This window comes from Acinonyx jubatus, chromosome B3, assembly GCF_027475565.1.
Source record: "Acinonyx jubatus isolate Ajub_Pintada_27869175 chromosome B3, VMU_Ajub_asm_v1.0, whole genome shotgun sequence".
Taxonomy (NCBI): domain Eukaryota; kingdom Metazoa; phylum Chordata; class Mammalia; order Carnivora; family Felidae; genus Acinonyx; species Acinonyx jubatus.
The window spans coordinates 1317011-1339010 of record NC_069386.1 but is presented as its reverse complement, the minus strand read 5'-3'; the positions used below and the strand labels follow the sequence as shown (position 1 = coordinate 1339010).

At 58.8% G+C, this 22000-nt stretch overlaps 1 protein-coding gene and 1 long non-coding RNA gene across 15 annotated transcripts in view; one reads left to right on the top strand and one right to left on the bottom strand.

Annotated features, from left to right (window-relative positions):
• The window catches only part of BCL2A1 (BCL2 related protein A1), a 60200-nt gene that overhangs the window by 34309 nt on the left and 3891 nt on the right, over nucleotides 1-22000 (top strand). For 7 of the 14 annotated variants that reach the window (XR_008298904.1, XR_008298899.1, XR_008298902.1 and 4 more), the window contains 2 exons: nucleotides 11295-11552; nucleotides 12833-13960. The exons of 2 other annotated variants lie outside the window; for them this stretch is intronic. Coding sequence is in view for 1 of the 12 variants with exons in the window: in XM_015086939.3 (XP_014942425.1) it covers nucleotides 16680-17096 (417 nt within the window). In the remaining 11 variants the exon portion in view is untranslated. Of the gene's footprint in view, nucleotides 1-11294; nucleotides 11608-12832; nucleotides 13961-16533; nucleotides 17097-22000 lie in introns of those variants that run through there. 5 more of the 14 variants (XR_008298895.1, XR_008298893.1, XR_008298891.1 and 2 more) reach the window with 5 other exon arrangements.
• The window catches only part of LOC128315838 (uncharacterized), a 34781-nt gene continuing 19077 nt past the window's right edge, over nucleotides 6297-22000 (bottom strand). Inside the window, exon 4 of the long non-coding RNA XR_008298906.1 lies at nucleotides 6297-8527. This is a non-coding gene — a long non-coding RNA (uncharacterized LOC128315838). The remainder of the gene's footprint in view (nucleotides 8528-22000) is intronic.

The window sequence follows — 22000 nt, the reverse complement described above, 5'->3', positions numbered from 1 at the left end:
GTAGATGCCAGTGATTTTTCTCCTACGTATAACACCCAGTGCTCATCCCAACCAGTGTCCTACTTAATGCCCCTCCCCCATTTAGCCCATCCCCCCTCCCACACTGCCTCCAGTAACCCTCTGTTTGTTCTCCGTATTTAAGAGTCTCTTCTGTTTTGCCCCTCTCCCTGTTTTTATATTATTTTTTCCCTTCCCTTATGTTCATCTGTTTTGTCTCGTAAAGTCCTCATATGAGTGAAGTCATATGACTGTTGTCTTTCTCTGACTAATGTCACTTAGCATAATACCCTCCAGTTCCATCCACGTGGTTGCAAATGGCAAGATTTCCTTCTTTTTGATTGCCGAGTAATACTCCATCGTATACAGACCACATCTTCCTTATCCATTCATCCATCGATGGACATTGGGCTCTTTCCATACTTTGGCTGTTGTCGACAGTGCTGCTAAAAACATGGGGGTGCATGAGTCCCTTCGAAACAGCACCCCTGTATCCCGTGGATAAGTGCCTAGCAGTGCCGTTGCTGGGTCGTAGGGTACTTCTATTTTTAGCTTTTGAGGAACCTCCACAGTTTCCCGGAGCGGCTGCACCAGCTGGCATTCCCACGTACAGTTCCCCTGCCAGATTTTAAGCCCACTGAGGAGAGGGACACATCGTGCTTCTCTCTGTGTTTATAGAGACTGTCATTATGTAGTGTGTGTTCAGTAAGTGTTCAGTGAACTGAATTAGTAAATCCTTCAGGCAGGACAAATAGCAGCAGAACAGGAAAAGCCGAGGGGTCACTACGTTCTATATTGGCTTTTTTTTTTAAGTGACAAAACACTTTTCTCGAAGGAACCCTTTCGCGGCACCCAGCCCAGCAGGCACAGACAAGAAGAGGTGCTCTGACGGAGGTGGGGGTGCTGGGAGCAGAGAGCCCCATCCCTCAGCTCCCCGGACCTCAAGGGGGTCCCCAGCTCACCACCTCTCCCACAGCAAGTCCAGAGGCCAGACGGGAGGAAGGCCCAGCCCCAGGTCACGCTGAGCCGCGGGCTCAGCTGGAGCGAACCAGCCGGTGGCGCCTCTCCGACACCCCACGGCCCTGATGACCACCGCTGACCCGCATTTCATCCCCCTTGTCGGTCCGGCCGGTTTCAGGCCAGGCGCGAGGCTGCAGCCCTGTGAGTTAGTGGTTGTGCTTGTGAGGAGTGGGCGGCACAGGGAGAGGAGCGCTGAGCTCAGGCGGGACACCTCTCGGGGCCTCAGCTGCCCCGTCTATGAAATGGGCACAGAGGCTGGCAGCTGGTCCACCCAGCATCCCACGATGGTCCCCACTTGTGCCGTTGTGAACATCCGTGTGTCCCGTTCAGCTCCCGGGTGACGTTTCTCCTGTGGGGGCGTCAAATGTTGACCCCGTTTCCTGTGCTCCGTCCGAACCCTGAACGTTCAGCAGGCTGCTCCTCTTGAACTGCTCCTGCCCGGGGCCCTGCACCCTCCGTCGGCCCCCCCGCCCCCCCCCCCCCGCACCCTGTGCCCGGCCCGCCTGCCTGCCCACACCCTGCACCACCCACCCGTGCCCTGTGCCCTGTTCTGGCCTGGCTTCCTTCCTCTACTTTGGTCTGAGACCCTCTGACGGAGAGGTCAGCAACAAAACCACTGAAACGCTTGGCTTCTTGCATTTCTTGCAACTCTGGGATCCGAAGTGTTGAAAACCTCTTTTGTGTTCCTTATTACAATTACTAGCACCCAAAATAATGTAAACATACTATAAATCTTTATATAAGAGTGTGCCCTTCCATTGGAAATCTCTTAATCAAATAGGGCCTTAAAAATCATTTCATCTTCGCCGTACATCTGTGGATGACTATCCTTTTTGCGAGGGTTCCTCCCCAACTGCCTTTTTGTTTTATGTCCTTTACGGCCGTCAGCACCGAGAACCATTTTGTTACCGTTTAAGGAGGCAGGAGCGAAAGGGGTTTTGTTGTACAAATGCCATTCGGTCGGTAATCCGCCAAAAGCACATGGTGATCCGTCCCCGGATTGTCTTTAAGGTGAAGTTTTTCGGCTGGTTTCTTCTTAGCACCTTCTCCGCAGAGACACCAACCCTGTGAGCTGTCGCTCTGCTGGAGGTTTGCACCCCCTGGGGGCCGCGCCGCCGAGGGAGGCCGGGGGTGCGGGGCAGCAGGGGAAGGAGACCTCGGGAAAGAGCGCGCGTGAAGCAGGGTCCCCCCTGGAGCTCGGTGCCCGGCTGCCCTTGGGAAGCCCTCAGGTGCCCTGGAGAGCCGTGAGTCGCCCCTGGTTTCTGCGCCCTCTCGGTCTTGCGTGGGCTCCGCAAGCTCACAGACGGCGTCCGGCTCCCGTGGGCACCGCCCCCACTGCTCCTCTGGCCGCCTTCTCCCTGGGTGACTTCAGCGGCTCCCAGGACCCTGGGACCGGAGTGCGTTAATGACCCCCAAGTCCTTGCGTCCCGATGTCCAGCCGCAGCGTCTCTCCTGAGCCGCGGGCCCACCGGCTTGCCCCCCGTGAGTGCCCCGTCCGCGCGTCGCCCGCGCCGTGCCCCAGGCAGACCTGCTCCTCCCCACCAAACGTGCCCTCCTTTCTTGGGTGTCACTGCAGCACGAGTGTCCCTGACCCACGTGACCCTGCAGTGTCCCGATGCCCTTGCCACTGGCCACTGTGTCTCTGCTCCCTGAGTCCTCTCGTCCACCGCCTGCTCCTCTCCACCCAGTGGTCTCTGCCTTGTCTGGGTCCCGCGCGTGTGTCACCGGCTACGGGCACATCCTACCCCACCTCCATCACACTGGTCTTCTCCCGCCCGGACTCGCCCCTGCTTCCGGAATGTTCTTTCCAGAATGCAGATGTGACTGCGCGGGTGCCTTGCTTCAAGCCCCCCGCAAACAGGATAAGGTCTTGCCTCGGTCCCCGGCTGCGGGACGCTGGTTTCTGCCGAGCTGCTCGCAGCCCCCGCACCTTGCCCATCCCCGGGCCCAGCTCTCCGCCTGGCTGTCTCTCTGGGCAAATTCCACACAGCCTGGAGTGTCAGCTCCGTCACCGTCTCATCTGGGAGGCTTTCCAGCCCAGCCCGTGTCCCCGTCTGTCCGCACACGGCACGCCGTCCCGTCACTGTCACTGCCGTGAGCGACTCGAAGGCAGGTCTTCCCTGTGGGAACTTCCGAGCTTCACAGGAGGCGTCGCAGGTGAGGGGGTCCCTCACCCGCGAGGGGCGTTGGCGGGGTGCACAGTGGCCGCAGAGGGAGGGGACGCCTCTGCCACCCACCAGCGGCCTCGCCCAGCCCAGCAGCCTGTCTGAGCGTCAGCCTCTCGGCCCGACAGCAGGTACCAGACGGAGGGCTTCCTGCTTCTGCTGTGTCCCACTGGGGGCCCCGAGGCATGTCGTCCTGGGCGACAGGTGCCCTCCGGGAGCCCCCGTGACCACGGTCAGCGGTGACACCGAAACCCTGCCCGTGGGTCGTGGTGAACAGAGCTGACAAAGGTTTGCATGACTCGTGTCCACGTGTGAATTGAAAAAGAGTCTAAACAGCATCTCACCGGTGCGTTTTGGAGTCAGACGGTCCTGGATTTTAATTCCGAGTGCTGCGTCGGCTGTGAGGCCTGTCAAGTCCTGGGTGTTGGACACCAGGGGACACCGTGACACCGAGGTGACAGGAGGCGACAGGAGGTGTACCTCTTACTGCCGGCCACGCGGGGGTGCAGCGAGTACCGTTTCCCTCAAACATGCCTGTATCCCCTCAGAGTCCTTGACAGTCCCTGTTGTCTGTTTTGTTTTCCGGTGGCTTCTCTCTCTGTCTCGCCCGCATCCCAGCCTGGGACGTCCCTGGGGCCAGCACCTGACTCTCCTCTGCCCCTGGCACCCGCTCCTGCAAGGCCCGCAGTCCCACTCGGGAGGGCCTCCTTCTGGGCCCATTAAAAACCCACATGGCCCAGGTCTGCGTGCTTGGCTTTCGTTGCTTCAAACTCACGACCAGGGAAACATGACAAAGCCGGAGCTGGCGCTTTCGCTGCCGGTGACCCCAGCGGCTTTCCCGCCTGCACGTGCTGTTCGGAGCCTGGAGGGGCCCCGGGCAGGCGGCCTGCGGTCCTGTGCTGGGGACCCACGGGCCGGCCGTGTGCACCAGCACAAGTGCTCGGGGTACAAGCCCTCACTGGTGTGGGTGGGAGCCAGCAGGCTGGCAGGGAGGGGACGGGGCCAGAGAGGGCAGGGGCTGGGACCGGGGGCCCCTCTGTCTGGGGTTCTGAGTCCCTGTATCCTGCCGGCCCCTCTACTTGTGGGAAGAGGGGTGCAGGCATCTCCCCTAGAGGGTCCACACCAGTGGCCCCAAGCTCCCTGTGGTGGGGGGACCCCTGAGCAGGTGGCCGTGTACTGACGAGCAGCTCTCAAGCAGTGAGGAGGCAGCACAGGCCACGTGGCCTCCAGACCACTTTCCGGAGCCCTGGTGCTTCCTCGGGGCCACCGGGCACGGTCCCCATAATGACACGGGGACGTACCTCTGACCACCAGCCCCTCCATCCCAGGACCAAGTGCCAAGAGGGGGGCTCAACTCCGGGGACCGGGCTTTCCCTCCTCCAGGCCCCGAGAGCTTGTGTTTTCCCCGCCCGTGACATTTTTCTTTACATATGTGATAGTTCAAATGACTCGAGAAATGGGAAGTGGGAAGAGGAGGTTCTGGAAACCCCCCTCCCCCGAGCTTTTCTAATGCCGGCGCGACGTTAGAAGCTGTCTGTGGCAGGCGCGGAGGCAGGGGCTCCGGGGGTGACAGAGGAGGGGGGTTTCCTTTGGAAGTCACCTTCATTAGAACGATTAGAACGAGGTCACGAAGATACTCCAGTGCAACCGAGCTTCTGTTGTCAACAAAACACTTGTGCCCGGGAGGAATTTTCGTACCTGCAAGATGGGGCAGCGTGGACGGCCGCCGGGCGCCCCTGACTCGTCGCTAGCGTCTGACCCGTTGCCCCTCTCGTTCTGTCTTGCTCCGCACCTCACGTTCCCTTTGCTGAAGTGGAAGCAGTCCTGAGGGGAGGGGCGCCCGGGGGGCTCAGTCAGTTAAGCGTCTGGCTCCGCTCACGATCTCACAGTTCGTGGGACTGAGCCCCACGTCGGGCTCTGCGCTGACTCTGAGGAACCTGCTTGGGATTCTCTCTCTCTCCCTCCCTCTCTGTCCTTCCCCTGCTGGCTCTCCGTGTCTTTGGGGAGCTGGGAGAAAATCTGGAAATGTTCTTCTGGTCCACGTGGGGAGGGGGTTACAGGTGGAAAGACAGGTCCAGAGAGGAAAACGGGCCCAGGAAGCCCGAGCTTGCGCTGGGCCTACGTCCGGGTCCGAGCATTCCCTCCGGGCGGTCAGGACCCTGAGCTGCCGTGTGCCGCTGGGAGGGAGGAAGGTGTCGGGGGAACTCGGGGGCACCCCCAGTCCTTAGAGCGTGGGGGACCACCTCGCATCGACAGGGGGTCCTCCTGCTGAGAATCACCTGTGCTTCTCTGAGAGACTGGGGTCATGTTTCCAAGCAGGCGGGACGTCACTGCAGCCCGGGCCCCTCTCTCTGCCGGGTCGTGTCCCTGCTGGAGGCGGCAGGTGCCTCTGTGAAGGGGGGACATCCAGTCTCCTTTATGGATCCGGTCACTGGCGACACGATGGTGGCTTCTGACTCAGGCCAGGGCGCAGGGAGTCCCCACCACGTGGGGAGTGAGGGACACAGCGTTCCAGAAGCCTTTGGGCATGAAGGGCCTGATGGGAGTGATTTTGGCCTTTCTTGCTGCTGGAGCAGCGTCCTGAGGGCGGGGGGGGGGGGGGGGGGCCGGGGGGGAGGCAGTGCCGGAATGTGCCGGACTGGTGAGGGTGTGAACGGGGGCGGGGGGAGGGGAGCCCGGGCGTGAACGGAGGGGCAGGCAAGAGCCTGGGCCTGGTGAGGGCGTCCATGTGTCCAGCGGCCCTCAGTATTTCATCCTTAGTTTGAGGATCAACCACAGCAGTTCGTGGGGCTCCCCTCCTACGGCCAAGATCGGGACGGTGAGGTCACAGGGATCGTGGACATAGAGGTCACAAGGATCACGGAGTGGGGTCACAGGGATCGAGGACAGCGCAGTCACGGAGAAGTTGGCAAAGTCCAGACACCGTCAATCCCTCCATCCCAGTGTCCTCACAGCCTGGCTTGTGCCTCAGGTCCCCTCGGGTCCCAGGCGGCAGCACCAGCAGGGGTCGCCCGTGACTGTTTGTGAGGTTGTTGCCGACGTCTGGTCACGGGCATTTTCCTCACAGTCGGTTGGTTCACAGTCAGGCTCCAGCACGTTCACAGGGGCTGTGTGTGTGTCAGTGTGATGTGTAAGTGCATGTATGTGTGAGCACGAGCGTGTGTATGTATATGTGCATGTGAGCGAGTGTAAGCGTGACGCGTAAGCACGTGTGTGTGTGGTGTGGGTGCATCGTGTGCACGTGTGTGCGTATGTGCGAGTATTGAGCGTGCGTGTATATGTGTGTGTGTGTGTATGAGTGTGTGATGTGTAGGTGTGCGTGTGTGTGCATGTGTGGGAGCACGTGTGTGCCCCGAGGCGTGTGTGAGCAGAGGGGGAGCAATCCCGAAACCAAAGCCTGCCTTCAGCGACTCTCGGTAACAAGACCTCGTTTCCGTCCCCCCTTTCTCCTTCCCTCACAACCAGTATGTCCTTCACGGCCTCAGATGGACATGAGCCCGCAGCTCCGCTGACAGGCGTGGGTCCGAAAGAACGCCAGCAGGGACTCGGCAGATACTTGCACACCCACGTGCACACCAGCGGTTCCCGCTACGGCCAGAAGGCACACGCGAGGTGCCGTGCACCGACAAGCCAGGGGATCCACAAAGTGTGGTTTACACACGGGATGAAATACCGCGTAGCCTTGAAAGGGAAGGAGGTTGTGACACAGGAGGCGGCCCGGATGAACCTCGAGGACACCGCGCTCGGGGACATGAGCCGCAGTTCACGTACACGAGGCAGGCCAGCGCCGCTCACTCACGGGGATGGGGGGGGCATGGTGGCTGCCGGGGCCCGGGTGGGGGCGGGGAGCTATCATTTAGCGGCTCAGAGTGATCGTCGCACGGGACGATGAAAGCGTTTGGGGGGCGGGCGGTGGGGATGGTGGCGCGAGAGCGTGGATGTGGTCACTGCCAGTGAACGTACGATCCCGAGCGGTCACTGTGGGACATTCTGCGTGACGTGTGTGTGAGCACACGTACACACACACACACACACACACACACACAAGTCAAATGGGCCGTGTGCACCAAAAACCTCGCCGAAGCGCGGTTCGTTCCGGCAAACCCCAAGGCAAGGCACCGTTGACTTTCGGCTCCTGGCTCTGAAGGTTGGTAAGACAAGGGTTTGACACGAGGCCGCAGTGTGACCCTCACCTGTGCCCGGTGACTCACGGGCCTCGTGCTGTGGCAGGAAGCGCGGAAGGGAGCCCCTCTGAGGCCGCAAGGCCGGTCTGCGCTCTTCTAAAGACGTCCGGTGCCGACCGTCCCCGAGAGCTCCGCCTCGTCGTCCCAAGGGGGCCTCGGCTTTCTGGGCCCGTGCCCGACGGCGTGGCGCCCGGTAGGACGAGGCGCCACGGCCGAGATTTGCGCGTGGGAGAGGCGCCTGGCCCAGGCTGTGGCAGCTACTGAGGTCGTACTGGACTCGGAACTCCCTCGGGGGACCCCCACCCCCTGCTCTTGCTCGCGCTCCTTGTCTGCCTGGCCGAGCGCCTGCGAGGCAGTAAGGCGGGGCGGCCCGCACCGTGTGGTTGGGTGACCGTGGCCAGGAGGGTGCGGGCGGAGCCCCGTCGGGGGACCGTTGCAGGTCTAGGCAGGATGTGACGGGGGCGGGACGAGACTCAGCCTCCTCGGGTTGGGACACGTCTCGGAGGCAGCGCTGTCAGGACACACCGCCAGGTGACACGTCGGGACGTGCCGTCAGGTGGACGTGGCGCGCGCGTTAAACAGAGCGGACGGGCACGGTCCCGGGCTCTGTGCTCGGTGGATGGCGACGCCATTTCCTGAGATGGGGACACGAGGGAGGAGTGGGCTGGGCTGGGGGCACGCGGGAAATCAGAAGTTTGGTCTGGACACGTGAAATCTGGGATGCCCGCTCACCGTGTGGGTGCAGAGGCCAGGCAGGCAGGTGGCCCTGGGGGTCCGGGTTCACAGGAAGCACGTGGGAGAGGCACACTGAGCGGGAAGATGGCCCAGAGCTCCGCGCGTCCTAGATCAGGCCCGGAGCGGGGAGCGGGGAGCGGGGAGGGCGCCCAGCGGCTTTGCTGTCGGGGCAGAGCTTACGGGCAGGGGCTGCCAGATGGTCCCACCCACACCACGAGGATGGGACCCACCGTGGGAAGTGTGGTCCCGTGACCCGGAAGAGCAGAGGTCAGGGGGTGACCATCCCACGCCGGGAAGGGAGGAACACCGAGCCTCGCTGCATCTCGGAAAACCTGTGTCCTGACTTCTTTCAGGAATGTTCTCGGCGACACCACAGCCTGAGTTCTCCTGATGGCGTCGTGATGGGGAGACACGTTTGTTTGAAACCTGTTCATAAAAAACCACAATTTTGATTTTGACAAAAAGAAGAATTGATCAAGAAACCCCTGGAACCAAGGACTTGAGGGCGACGAGGACACTCCGTCCCTGTCACCCCTCCTCCCTGCGTGTGGGTTCCGTTCGTGCTCGCCGACCTCCTCTCCCGGGTGACACAGCCCGTGCGGCCCCGTCGCTGGAGCCTGGGCGCCAGGGAGGGCCATGTCGGCCGCACCGCGTTTCGGCGCTTAAAGCCTCGAGGGAGGGTTCCGGCTGTGCGGAGGTCGGGTGCCTGCCCCATCCATCAGCTGTACTCAGGGTTTGGAGGGTTTGCGGCCGAGCACGCACCTCCAGCTGGGACCGCGTGATGGGGGCTGTGGAGCGGCGACCCCTCAGAATAAAAGGGAAGTGGTGCTGGACAACACGATGCATGTTCCTACAGAACCAGGTCAATAAAGACCGTCTTTTCTTGACCCGGGCAGGGACCTCCTCCACGGCGGACATAACGCTTCGATTATTTGGCAAATACTCACTCCCCTCCCGCTGCAGGAGGGGCCGTGTGATCCGCACCGTCCGGGGCGGTGGAGGCTTGAAGCCTGTTTCCGTGTTGGGCTCATGCCCTCGTGTGTCAGCCTTCTCCAGCAGTGGCACACAGGCCACTCGTCCCTCAGGGACGGGAGACGCCAGAGCGGGGCCGTCCCAGCCGCGTGCACATCTGGCTCCGGGGTCGGCTCCCCCGTCTGCCCAGCTGCACTCACACCCGCGGGCACACGGAGCCCCCGTCGGAGCGCTGCATGGGGCCGGGGGGCTCCTGACGCAACAGCATTACTGCAGGGGAGTCAGCTGACACGGCCGCCGCGCCTTCCTGTCCCAGCCTCAGCCCCCCAGGCTCTCTGGGGCTCAAGTTCACCCTCTTCTCTTTCCCTGATGCCCCTTCGGAGCCACGGACGCGGCCCCGTGTCCTCCTCCAAACCCCGCACGTCTGCCGCTCGGGGTCTCCTGACCGCTCCTCGTCGGTCCCTGTGTGGTCCTGGCTCGGGCCTCATCGTCTGTGCCCGACGTGACCTCAGCGGCCGCGGTTAGGTTCCAGAACTTGTAAAGAACTGTTCAACTCGGTAAAGAGAACAATTTGAGTTTTTAGGAGACGGACGCGTGCTTTGAACGGATGCTTCGCGAAAAGAAGGTACAGAAACGGCCAGTGAACACACAGAGGTGTTAAAACCACAATGAGGTGTCACTCCAGACCCACCAGAAGGGTAACATTACAAGGACGGACCACACGAGTGTTGGCGGGGAGGCGGGGCGCCCGGGGCCCCACGTGTGGAGGGGCTGGGGCACGGTGGCACGGTCACTTCAGCACATGCTGCGGCGGTTTCCAATGAGTTTGAGCTTATCCGTACAGAACGCCGCAGCCAGAACGAGCCGCTTACCGCACGGCCCCCACAATCCCACCGCTAGATGTTTCCCTGGGACAGACGAACACTCAGTCCGCTAGGAAGACTTGGCGTGCAGCGGTTTTTAGCAGCTTTATTCGTGACCTCCCAAACCGCCGGGCGGAGAATGGATAAACCCCTCGAGGTAGATGCACACGATGGAACGTATCGCTCAGTAATAAAAAGGAACTTGATTTTCTCAACCGCGTGCACGACCGAAGCCGTTCAGCTGAGCGCCAGAAGCCAGGCGTGTGCGCTGACTGATGTCCCGTTTGTGGGATTTCAGGCCAGGGAAAAGGAGCCCCCCGTGACATCCAGCAGACCAGTGGTGGCCCGTGGCCAGGGGGGCGTAGGGGACCGGCCACAAAGGGGCACGAAGAGATGTCTTGGGTTGGTTGAAACGCTTCGTGTGCTGATGGGGATGTTGACACGGGTGAGAACTCACTGAAGGGCGCGCTTCAAGTGGATGAATTTTTACGTCTGGAAATCCTCCCTCAATAGCACTGATGAACAGCCTGTTTTCCCGTCTTCCTCAGTAATCAGTCCTGCAGAGATAGTACCTCCTAGATCACAGATCTGACCATGTCTGTCCCCTGCGTAAACCTCCTGAGGTTCAGGGGTGCCCGGGTGGCTCAGTCGGTTGAATGTCCGACTTCGGCTCAGGTCACGATCTCACAGTTTATGAGTTCAAGCCCCGCGTCGGGCTCTGTGCTGACGGCTCGGAGCCTGGAGCCTGCTTCGGATTCTGTGTCTCCCTCTCTCTCTGCCCCTCCCCCGCTCACACTCTTTCCCCTAAAAATAAATAAAAAACATTTAAAAAAATTTTTAAAAACCTCCCAAGGTTCCTGTTCCTTTTTGGCCCATTCCAAGCCCCCCGAGCTGCCGTGGCCTCGGATCCACATGTGCTCTTGGCGTGGCTGAGAGCTGGGCCAGCTGGGTCGGGATGCACGTCTGTACTTCCCCCTGGCTGTGCTCAGGCTCGGCCCGACGGTCCTGTATTCGTCCCCAGGAGCCAGCTTGAAGCTGGCCTTCTCTCGGGGACGCCCCTGGCCCCCCGCTGAACTTCAGGTCCTGTTGTGCTGTGCCAGTGTCCCTAACGCTCTGTGGCAGAAACATCTGGGGGTTTGGGAGACTCTTGCACCGTGAGCACCTGCTAACAGCACCACCCCTGGATGCCGCGCGGGGCCCCGCCCGTGGCAGGTGCTCAGAGAGCTCGGGGAGCGTCGGCCGAGACAGCGGCTTCGGGGTGTTCTGAGTTCTTGCTCCGCACAGAGCGCTGCCCTCGGGCGGCCCGGTCTCACCTGCTGTCACCGAACACACTTCTGCTTCCTGCCTTTCTGCTTTAGATCAGCTGTTCCATCCCGAGCAGGGAAAGTCCGAGGCCTTCTGCCACACTCACTCGACGGTCCCATTCAAACGGGCTCTTCTGCGTTACCTTCCCCCACGATGACATTCGGGGAGAGAAGAAGACTGCTTCCACTTTGCTGGGTGGAACTTGGTGCCAGGACCGATGTAGCTTCAGCCGTGACATCAGCGTCGGGAAAATCCTCAGCGTGGCCGGCCGTGGTAGTGACAGCGCCGTGAGCAGGGCAACGGGTATCCAAGTAAGACGCAGACGGGGAAGGAGAGGCTGGTCCGGGCGCGCACCTGAGCGCACAGGTGCGAAGGACAGACTAGCGCGGTGTTCCAGGTGGCACACAGGCATTCTGTCTTATGTGGGACCATTCATAATTTTAACCTCCCCCTGGCCTTCCCCCCCCTCTTCCATCCCCTTTGTGGCCTCTACAACCGTAGTTGAAAATCCAACCCCAGGAGCCACGTCTGTGGACGCCTCTCTCCAGCCCTCCGTGCCTCCCAGCTCCCTTCCTTCCCAGCTCCGTGTTTTCTCCAGCACCCACCTAGGCCTTTCTCCCAAACACAGCAGGAGACTTGGAGGGGGTCCTACCCGCTTATTTCGCTCACAGAACTTCCTGGAAATTTGTCTCCCTGGATGGAAAACAAGCTCCCACCAGGAGCCTCGTCACATTGGGACAGTGGCTTTTCTTTTTTTTTTTTTTTCTTTTTTTTAATTAAAAAAAAATTTTTTTTTAATGTTTATTTATTTTTGAGAGAGACAGAGACAGAATGTGAGTGGGTTAGGGGCAGAAAGAGGAGACACAGAATCCAAAACAGGCTCCAGGCTCCGAGCACAGAGCCCGACGCAGGGTTCGAACTCATAGACCATGAGATCATGACCTGAGCCGAAGTCAGACGCTCAACTGACGGAGCCCCCAGGAGCCCCAGAACAGTGGCTTTTCTTGACTGGGAGCAGACTGGCCTTTGTTATTTTCTGATGGTTGAGGTGTGGCCCCAGCAGACGGACGGAGGCAGATGTCCTGTGGTGCACATGCCCCTGCCCTTGTGTTGAAGACCAGTGCTCTCTGGAGAGTCAGCTCCCGCCACGGCTCGGGAAGGGGACGCAGCTTGACTCACTCCGGCGCTAAGAGTTAGCCAGGGCTGGGGGCTCCCCCGAGCCACCTCCTGGAGCAGCCAAAACCCCAGCAGTTTCCCCCACAGGTTCCGCCTTTGGGGAAAAGAGAAGTCGACCTCAGCAGCCTGTGCCTGAGGTCACGCACTGGGGCCCTGTCCTGGAGCTTGGGTTCCCCGGGCCACTCGCCAGCCAGGATCACCTCAGGGCTCTTCCCTCCTGCCCCCCATCGAACCCCGCCGGAACAGGAGGGTGCTGATGACACAGTGGGAGGCATGAGATCCAGGCCACCTTGTCTCCAGGGGGTTGGGACCCAGGGGGTTCGCAGCCCTGCGGTGGCCTGGTGGGAGCGGGGCTGGGCAGGGTGGCTCCGGACTGCCTCCTGGATCCCTCCCAGGTCAGTTTCCTCTCTGCCAGGCTGCTGTGAGGGCCACGCCGACTACACTGTGCCACCGTGTACGTCCGTGTGGGGCCGTGTACGTCCGTGATCTTGCACGTGCGGCCCACATCGTGCCGGCTTAGAACATCCTGCCCGTCCTCTGACGCTCCTCTTAGCAGTAAAAGTGGCCTGCGTTTCCTCTCCTTGAATCGGTGTGGGCTCGTGACTACCATCCCGCAGGACAGAAATGGTGCCTCTGAGCTCTTGGCTGGGTGACGAACGGCCCGTCACATCCTGCACCTGTCACTGGAGCCCCTGAGCCGCCGCGAGACACGTGTGAGCCCTCTGAGGTCGCCATGCTGGAGAGACCGCACGGACAGACCCTGAGACTGCAGCCAGCCCGGCTTTCACACTCGTGAGGGAATACACTGGTTTGGGCCCCCAAGATCTGGGGTCTGGCCTGGGAAGCAGCGGATGGGCTGGAACCCGCTTGTGGAGATACGGCCACGTAGGTAAACACAGCAGAGAGATACGAGGCAGTTCCCGTGCAGGGATGTGGCAACAATTGCAATCCCACAGCCCAACGTGCTTTGCCAACGGAAGAGGTGATTGGTTGTTAAGGTGACTCACGCTCTTCCGATTGTTCTCAAACACTAATACTTCCCTCAGCCGGAGCCAAGGCGCCATGCTTCTCCGGTGGAAGCTTCTGGACAAGACGTGTACAGAGAAGGCCTTGGTCAGGCCACGGACGCTTGTGCGGTACGGACAGATGTAGGAAGCCACCTGTCATTTCCCTCCGACCATCCGCCCCTGGGCCCACAGCAGATCAGTGGGACGCAGGTGCGTTTCCAGAACCTTGTTCTCGTTGTATGTCCACAACCTGGCTCCTCAGCTTAGGGTGGCTCCAGGAAGGGGCTTCCTCTGACTATTTCCTCCCGCTGCTCCTTTCGCGGCCTCCACCCTCGCCTACTTTCTCCTGCACCAAAAACTCCCTCCGGGCAGAAATCTTGGTCTGTAGCACCTAACACGGTGCGTGGATGCTTGTGGAATAACTGGGCCCCACTCATTCAGGTCGACTCCCTCAGCGTACTCCGAGCAGACCCCCAATTTCATACAAGATTCTGCGTGAGGACAGAGCGGCTCAGGGGACTGTGCGCTGGCCCCCGGTGAGTGCAGACCCGGAGTGGGGTGGCATTGAGAGAGGTCACCGTCCTCTGTGTCTGCACCTAGTCCGGGGCCAGCTGCTCGTCCCTGACCCTGCCAGCCCACCCACCTCGGTCCCCCTGCACTTTCCAAAACAAGAAGTCATTCTCTGGTAGAGACTCTTTCTCTCTCCCACCTGTTCTTGCCTGGAAACTCTGAAATAAAGTAAACACGCTGCAATTTTTAAGAGCCTTTACGGCAACACCTTTGTGGATGCAGATCGGGCAGATGGAGCCCTGAATTCGGCTGGCCCCGGGGCGATATAAATGCCCTTCGTTTATTCACCGAGGACCGACTGCGCGCCTCCCGGGTGCGGCTGGGGCACTGGCACGCGAGAGAAAGTGAGCCCTGGCCTTGCAGTGCCTAACTGTGGTTCTTACAGCACACGCTTACACTGCTCTCCTGGAAATACTCACGACCATGGGAGTATGAGGGGCAGTCTCAGGTCCCTGACACGCCCCATCCCCTCGGAGGTTCTCATGACGCCCAGCGGCATCCGGAGGGGAGAAGGCCGCTGCTCCTGGCTTCTGCTCCGTGGGTGAGTGGACGCAGTGGTGAGGGCAGGGGAGCACCTTCCCGGGGACACGCTCCTCCGTTCCGTGTGGGCCCCCTGTCACCCCAGGACTCCAGGATCAGGGCGTGTGACGTTCAGATTTGCGGGGACACCCTGTGCGGGAGGCAGGAGCGGGGAGGCCGGAGAGGCCGGGAGGAGGAGGGAGGTTGGCCGGGAGACCCTCGCCCGCAGTGCAGTCTGAGAGCGTTGACGGAGCAGCCTATGGGGCAGATGTACCTGCCGCCCGGGGGACTCGGGACGCAGCCGCGGGGCCGATGCCATCACGTTCCTGAAGGAGGAGGCCCGACAGGTGCCCCTTCACGGCCACCTCGAGCCCCGTCACCATCCCCTTCAGTCCCCGCGTGAAATACAAGTCAGCATGAATTTCCCCCGGTTTGTAGTGGTTCGTGGAAACTGACGGAAAGGCTCGCGGTCACTCCACAAATGGATGGAAAGTGAACTCTGCTTCTCCAGGGACCCCGTATTGCCCGCGTGCTCTCTTTCAACCCCCACGGCTCCCGCCTGCTGGCAGCACGGCCGGCCGGGGCAGGGTGACCCCCAAACACCTGAACCACTGTGCGCTCTGCTGAGGAGACTTGAAATCCGCCCTCGGTCCCCGACGCTCCTCTCAGCCAGACACTTGGCCACGTCCGACCCCGGGTCCCCAGGCCGCTGCCCGAGCTCCAGACGGCGATAGGGGTGCCCTTCACGTCCCGCTGCGCACTTGCCCAGCTCCGTCCTTGCGGGGAAGCCGCGTCTCCTCGGTGCAGGGGCAGGTGCGGGGAGAGGGAAGGGGCCGCGTTCACACAGCACCGGCCGACCGGGCTTCCCGCCTTGTCCCACCTCCGCCCCAATGCCAGCCTGCCCTCCCCATCCCTTCCCGTCCCATCGTAGAGATGCAGGGCCCGCAGTGGGCAAGGAGGGAGGTGGCGGGGTGAGGCTGGATCCGGGGACCTATGTGCGCATAAGTCTAGAGCCCCGTCTGGTCCCGCAGTTTCTGATTCAGACATGGGATAATTTACCTGATTTCAGAACGCGGTGCGAGCAGGACTCTGCTGTGTGTCTGGCAGGGGGGAGGACCGAGGGGTTGCCGCCCACCCGTGTCACCCGTGCCCAAGTCCCAGAGGGCGAGGGTGAGCCTCCGGAGCCTCGCTCCAGAGGCCCCTGTTCTGTCTGCTTCGGACGGAAGTTCCCTCCCAGATCTTCACGAACCCGCGGCAGCCGCTGGGTGGCTGTGTGGGACACTTCTCTGCGGGTGGCATTCACATCGTGTGAAACGACCCGTTTACAAGCGGACAGGGCGGCCGTGCGCAGTATACTGACGGTGCCGTGCGACCACCTTGCGGCTCCCCAACGTCTCGTCACAAATCCCACCCTGTTCCCAGGAAGGAGTAGCCCCCGCCTTAGCCCCTGGCGGCCCCCGTCCGCTGTCTCCACGGGTCCGCTTGTTCTGGGCGGCCCATACCGAATGGAATCACAGCACGGCGCCTACCTGGCTTGCTTGCCTTGGCCCCGTGGTGTGTCGGAGCCCCGTCCCTGTTGCAGCCCAGCTCGCTACCTCGTTCCTCTCGTGGCTGAGTGACGTTCCGCCACTTACCCGTTTATCCGGCGGTGACCGTTCGCACTGTGGAATCGAGCCGGTCGCCGTCCCCGGCGCTGCGGTGAAGGTCGCGTGCGGGGGTGTGGGCTCCTGTTTTCAGACCAGGGGCGAGCTCCGCGGTGGAGCTGCTGAGCCGTCTGGTAATCCCACGCACAACCCTCCCAGGAACGGCCGAGCTCTCGCGGGGGCCGCCGCCCGGCCTGCCCACCAGCCACGTGGGAGCGCTCCGGCTTCTCCACATCCTCCCACAGGAGGCATTTGAGCGCCTGCATCCACCGCTCACGGTTTGAGGAAGTGGGCTCTCGCTGAACCGTTTTCCTGCTTCACGCTGTCAACTTTCTCTTTCACACCCGGCCCAGGCCGAGTGACTGGGAGGAAGGATACCGCCCGGTGATGCAAAAGGAAATTTCCCCAGCCTCCACGCGTCGCCGTGCGTCACACCCCGCCGGGGGCCGCGAGCCTTCACCTGCCGTCACTTCGCCGCCTCCCCGAGAGCAGGCTCCAGACGGGGCTGCGCAGCGGGCAGAGGATGGCCGACGGCGAGTTTGGGTACGTTCTCACGCTGGCCCGGGACTATACGAAGCACGTTCTGCAGGGGCCCCAGCCCGGGTCCCACCCAAGCAGAGTATCCCAAGTGCTACAAGACATGGCCTTCTCGGTCCAGGGGGAGGTCGAGAAGAAGTTGAAGCCGTGCCTGGACAAGTTCCACGTGGTGTCGGTAGACACGGCCAGGACAATATTCCACCAAGTGATGGAAAAGGAATTTGAAGACGGCATCGTTAACTGGGGCAGGATTGTGACTATATTTGCGTTTGAGGGCATCCTCATCAAGAAGCTTCTCCAGGAGCGGATCGTCCCAGACGCGGATGCGTTTAAGGTTTCCTACTTTGTCGCCGAGTTCATCACGAAACACACGGGAGAATGGATCCGGCAAAACGGAGGCTGGGTATGTGCCGTGGGATATTTCTTGTTGTTCTTACCTTTGAACTAGGAATTGACAGTTTCTCCCGGTTAAAAAAAAACTACTGTTTTCTTCAGGTGGTTTATTTTTAAAGGTTCTCGTTTTCATTAAAAAGCTTATTTATTTATTTTGGTGGGGGGGGGGGCAGAGAGAGAAGAGGAGACAGAATCCCAAGCAGGCTCTGTGCTGTCAGTCAGAGCCCCGCTCGGGGCTCGATCTCATGAAAGGTGGACACCTAACTGACTGGGCCGCCCAGGTGCCCCTGAAGTTTCTCATTTTATAATAAGAAGACATTTCTGGCTCCTTTCCAGTGAATCCTAGAACTTTCTAGCTGGAAAACACATGCGGTTCCAGCTTTGACTCCTAAAGGCCTTACGAGTGGGGGTAAGATTTGGGAGCACGAGAGCGTCTCCCCAGGGCACCTGTCAGAGGCGCAGTGCCCAGCGGAGGACTTGGCTGTGGCCAGGCTGTCATGACAACGTACAATTAGCACAGAAGGAGGTGGTATCAGATGCTGTTATACTTGGGTATTTACTATTTTGCAAAAGACGGGTACATTTTTGCAAGTTCGTTGTTTACAAACTGATTTTCTTTTCTTCTTTTTTTTTCAATTTTCCAACATAACAAATTCTGGCTGTTAAAGCCTGTTGACTAAAAATAATAATAATAACATGCTATACCACCAGCAAGAAGCTTCATAGAAGAATTTCCACATAACAATTCACTTTATTATCAAAGCCTCAGAAAGCCCAGACTGGGGGGTGGAGGGGCTCTGTTAGAAGGCACTGATAAGGGGCTTTCCACGGCTGGATGTTCATGCTTGTCTTTTTACGCCAGTACCCTTAACACTGACTTATTTTTTAAACTTTATTTTTTTAATTTTTATTTATTTTTGAGAGAGAGAAAGAGAGACAGAGAGGGAACAAGCAGAGGAGGGGCACAGAGACAGGGAAACACAGAATCCGAAGCAGGTTCCGGGCTCGGAGCTGTCAGCACTGAGCCCGACACGGGGCTTGAACCCACAAACTGCGAGATCATGACCTGAGCCGAAGTCGGATGCTTAACCGACTGAGCCACTCAGGTGCTCCTTAACAACTGACTTTCTGAAACTACTTACGGCTCCATGGATCCTCTTTCCAACCCCCAGTCCTAGCCCTCTCCTCTCCCCAGAGGGGAGATATACATTATTAGCAATTATTTTACACGCAAATCTTGCCTATTGAATAACTCTATAGAAAATACACACACTACTGTTTTGTAAAAAAATTTTTATACGTATAAATACTACGTGGTACTTATTCCGGGTTTATTTTTCACCCAAGGCCTTTAAAATATTATTTTAAAGAATACTACAGAAAAAAAAAAGAGCCCTACACCTATGCTGTTGTATGTAAATGCTGTTGAACGTCTGGCCGTCTCTGGCTGATGGATATTTCAGTTATTTCCAGTTTGCGATCGCAACAATACATCACAGAATCTCTATCCATGCACTCCCTTGTGGAATATCGAATTGCTGGGTCCTGGTACATGTGCATTTTTTTGACGTACTTGATCCTTGCCCTCCAGGGGGGCTCTGCTAAGGCCCCCCCCAACCAGCTGACCAGTGTTCGGTCGCAGCAGCCTGTCCTAATTTCCCCAATCCACTGGGTTAAGAAAATGTAATCAGGGACACCTGGGTGGCTCAGTTGGTTAAGCAACCGACTTCAGCTCTGGGCATGACCTCACTGTTTGTGAGTTCGAGCCCCGCGTCCAGCTCTGTGCTGACAGTTTAGAGCCTGGAGCCTGCTTTGGATTCTGTGTCTCCCTCTCTCTCTGCCCCTCCCCCACTCATTCTCTCTCTCTCTCTCTCTCTCTCTAAAGAAAATTATAGCTGTCTTTGGTTATTATGTTTTATTTTTATTTTTTATTTATTTTTTAACAATTTTATTTTTAAGTAATCTCTACACCCAACGTGGGGCTCGAACTCACAACCCTGAGATCAAGAGTTGCACGCTCCACCGACTGAGCCGGCCAGGTGCCCCTGGTTATTACAAATGTTCTAAATTTTGATGCAGTCACATTTTACGGGATGTCCCCTGCATCTTGTTTAAGGCTTTCCGGTGTCATGTTGGGGCATCCCGCCCTCGGTCCCCCCCTGACTCAGACTGACTCGGGCTGGGTGAAGCATGGCGGGGGCGGGGGGCGGGGTGGGTCTTGCTCTCTTCCTCTCAGCTGTGGGCGACGGGTGGAAATTCCCACCGTGCCACGGAGGTTTCCAGCGAAAGCAAAACTCCTCCGGCGCAGAGGAATTCAGTTCACGGCTCTCTGCGGGCTCTGTGTCCGGGCACCCCACATGGTATCTGCAGCATATACGTGGTGATGAACGTTACTCGAAACCTAACGAGTTAGCAGTGTTTTGTGAACTCGTGCAGCCCTTGGCCGGGCAATGGGATGGTCTCTGAGAGTCTCTGGAAGCGGACTCATCTTTCAGGGGGTGACCTGGGTGTAATTGTGCACGCGGCAGGATGAAGCCTTCCCAAGTGGACGTACACATACACACGCGTGCCCATGCACACACTCAGCCTTCACGGGGTCCTTGGGTGTAGGTAGGCTTGAACCACCGGACTTTCACACCTGGACAGCTTCGCTCGTAGACGTGACGGACGCGCTCCTGAAAGCGCGCTCCTTTTCGGCCCACACGAGACACGGGTTGCGTGGAGGAATCAGGATTTGAGTCCGAACACGTTAGCACGGTGGGCTGACACAAGTAAACGTACTCGTGAGGGTTCATCTCGGAGCAGATGGCTGAGCTACAGTCGAGATTTCCCGATCCGTGAAAATCGGTCAGACGTGACCGTCCGGAAAGCTCGGGGTCTGTGGTCCTGTCTGCTGTCACCGGCTCCAAATGAGAAATGCGCGTGCATCACAAAAGATGAGAAGGTCAGTTAGCACACAACCAGAGAACTACTATGATCTAAGTACTTCCCAAGTACGATTAGACACGTTATGAAAACTTTTGGGTCAGGAAGGCAGTATGTCGGCCGCTTGGATAGTGTGAGCACCGACTGTGGGTCACACGGTTCTGGGCTGGCTTCTGGGGTCATTCAGTGCCCGTGGGACGTCCACAGGCTACTACTCGGAACCTTGTTTCCTCGTCTGCTGAACGGGGAGAATAATGCTTCCTCCTCCCAGGACCCGGCGTGACGATTAAATCAGTTACTGTTACACACGAAGCACCTGGCATAAGCACTCAGTACAAGTTTAGGGTTATTGTTAGCACTAGTGTTGTCAAACTTCCCCGATTGACCAGGTTCGGTCCTCCCAAGTTATACCAGCCAGGGTTAGATATTAGTCACCATCGAAACCAGATGCCCTGAAGGGAAAAGGTAAGACCAGCATATCGCTAGGACCAGCTATGAAGGGCACACGGGAGATTTCAAGAGGCTTCACTATGTAATTCGGAAAACCACCTTAACACGGAAAGAAAGCCCCTTTCAAGACGGGGACACACAGTCAGCACTGGTACTTCCCAAGCAACCACAAGAGTCAGAAGGGGCGAGACGAGCCGTTTTTGTTTGCTTGGTTACGGTTGTTTATGATCTTCCTGCTCTGAAGAATGGTCTTTTTGCGCCACACGGAAGGACACACGGAGACTTGTGCCCGCGTGGCTGGCTGCCCGGCTGGCAGAGGCGTTTCCGAGGCGTGAAGCACAAGCAGCGAGGGGACAGACCCTCCATGAGTCTCTCGCATCCTCTGCTTCGTTAGATTTGGGGGCGAAGTTCTGATATTTCTGTCTAATTTTGACTTGAGATTGAAAGTCATTGAATGAAAAGAAAGACGGAATTCTAGCCCCTCCTCCCCCACACCTTGGGCCCTTCGGGAACGCACTCTAACTGGGGCGTCCCTCTCCACCCCTCTCCCTCCCACCCTACGTCCGGGGCACAAGCCAGTCCTGTCGGTCGGTCATGCACCCAGCCCACCCGGGACGCGTCCTCCTTCGTCTGACGCCGGCCGTAACCTCTTACCGGTTTCCATCCTTGCCCTGCTACAGTCTGTTCCCCACACAGCAGCCAGAGTGATCTCTGAACGACGTGAATTCTCTCGTGTCCTGGCCTAATCGGAACCCTCCCAAACGCGCCTTCGCCCGGGAGCAAAAATAAAATAAACGTTCTGACTGCTGTAGTCAGAGCCCTACCTGGTCTGGCCCTAAGTCCCCAACCAACCCCATTTCCTGTGAGTCTTTCCTTTGCTTCATAGCTCCAGCCTCCCTGAATAAGCCAATCACACTCCGCCCTCAGGGCCTTTGCACTTGCTGTGGCCGCTGCCTGGAATCACCAGGGGTCTGCATCGGCCCCGCTGCCCTTCCCAGGGGTCCGTGCCACGGTTGCCCTCCTCGGGGAGTCTTCCCTAGCCGTCCCGTCTCCGACGGCACCACCACCGCTCTATCCTGTACCCGGCTTGACTCCCTCGTAACTGCTTATCCGTTCCTTGTCTTTCTCTGTGACCAGAACTCAAGCTTCGTGAGGCCAGGGGTCCTGCGTGTTTAGTTCACCAGTTTGTTTCCAGCGCTTCAAACAGCACCTGGCATGTGGCTGAACCTCAGTAAACGTTTGTCGGATGAGTACACGTAGTGAATAATCGCCAGGGAAACGCGGGGATAACGTTGGTGTCTTCCTAGATGTCAAACATTCTGAGGATCTGGGGTTCTTTGCATTATTGATGCAGAACGTTATTTTACGGCTTAGGCTTTTCTGAAGCCACGGTACCTGAATCTAATGAACTATTCCTGGAAAGAACCAGATCTGTGTGCTCCTTCTTTATTCCCACATTATGGACAAGATATCGAATCCCTGTTTCTCTAGTTTCATATAATGGTTTTAAGATGCAAATAGTGTCACTGGAAATAAGTT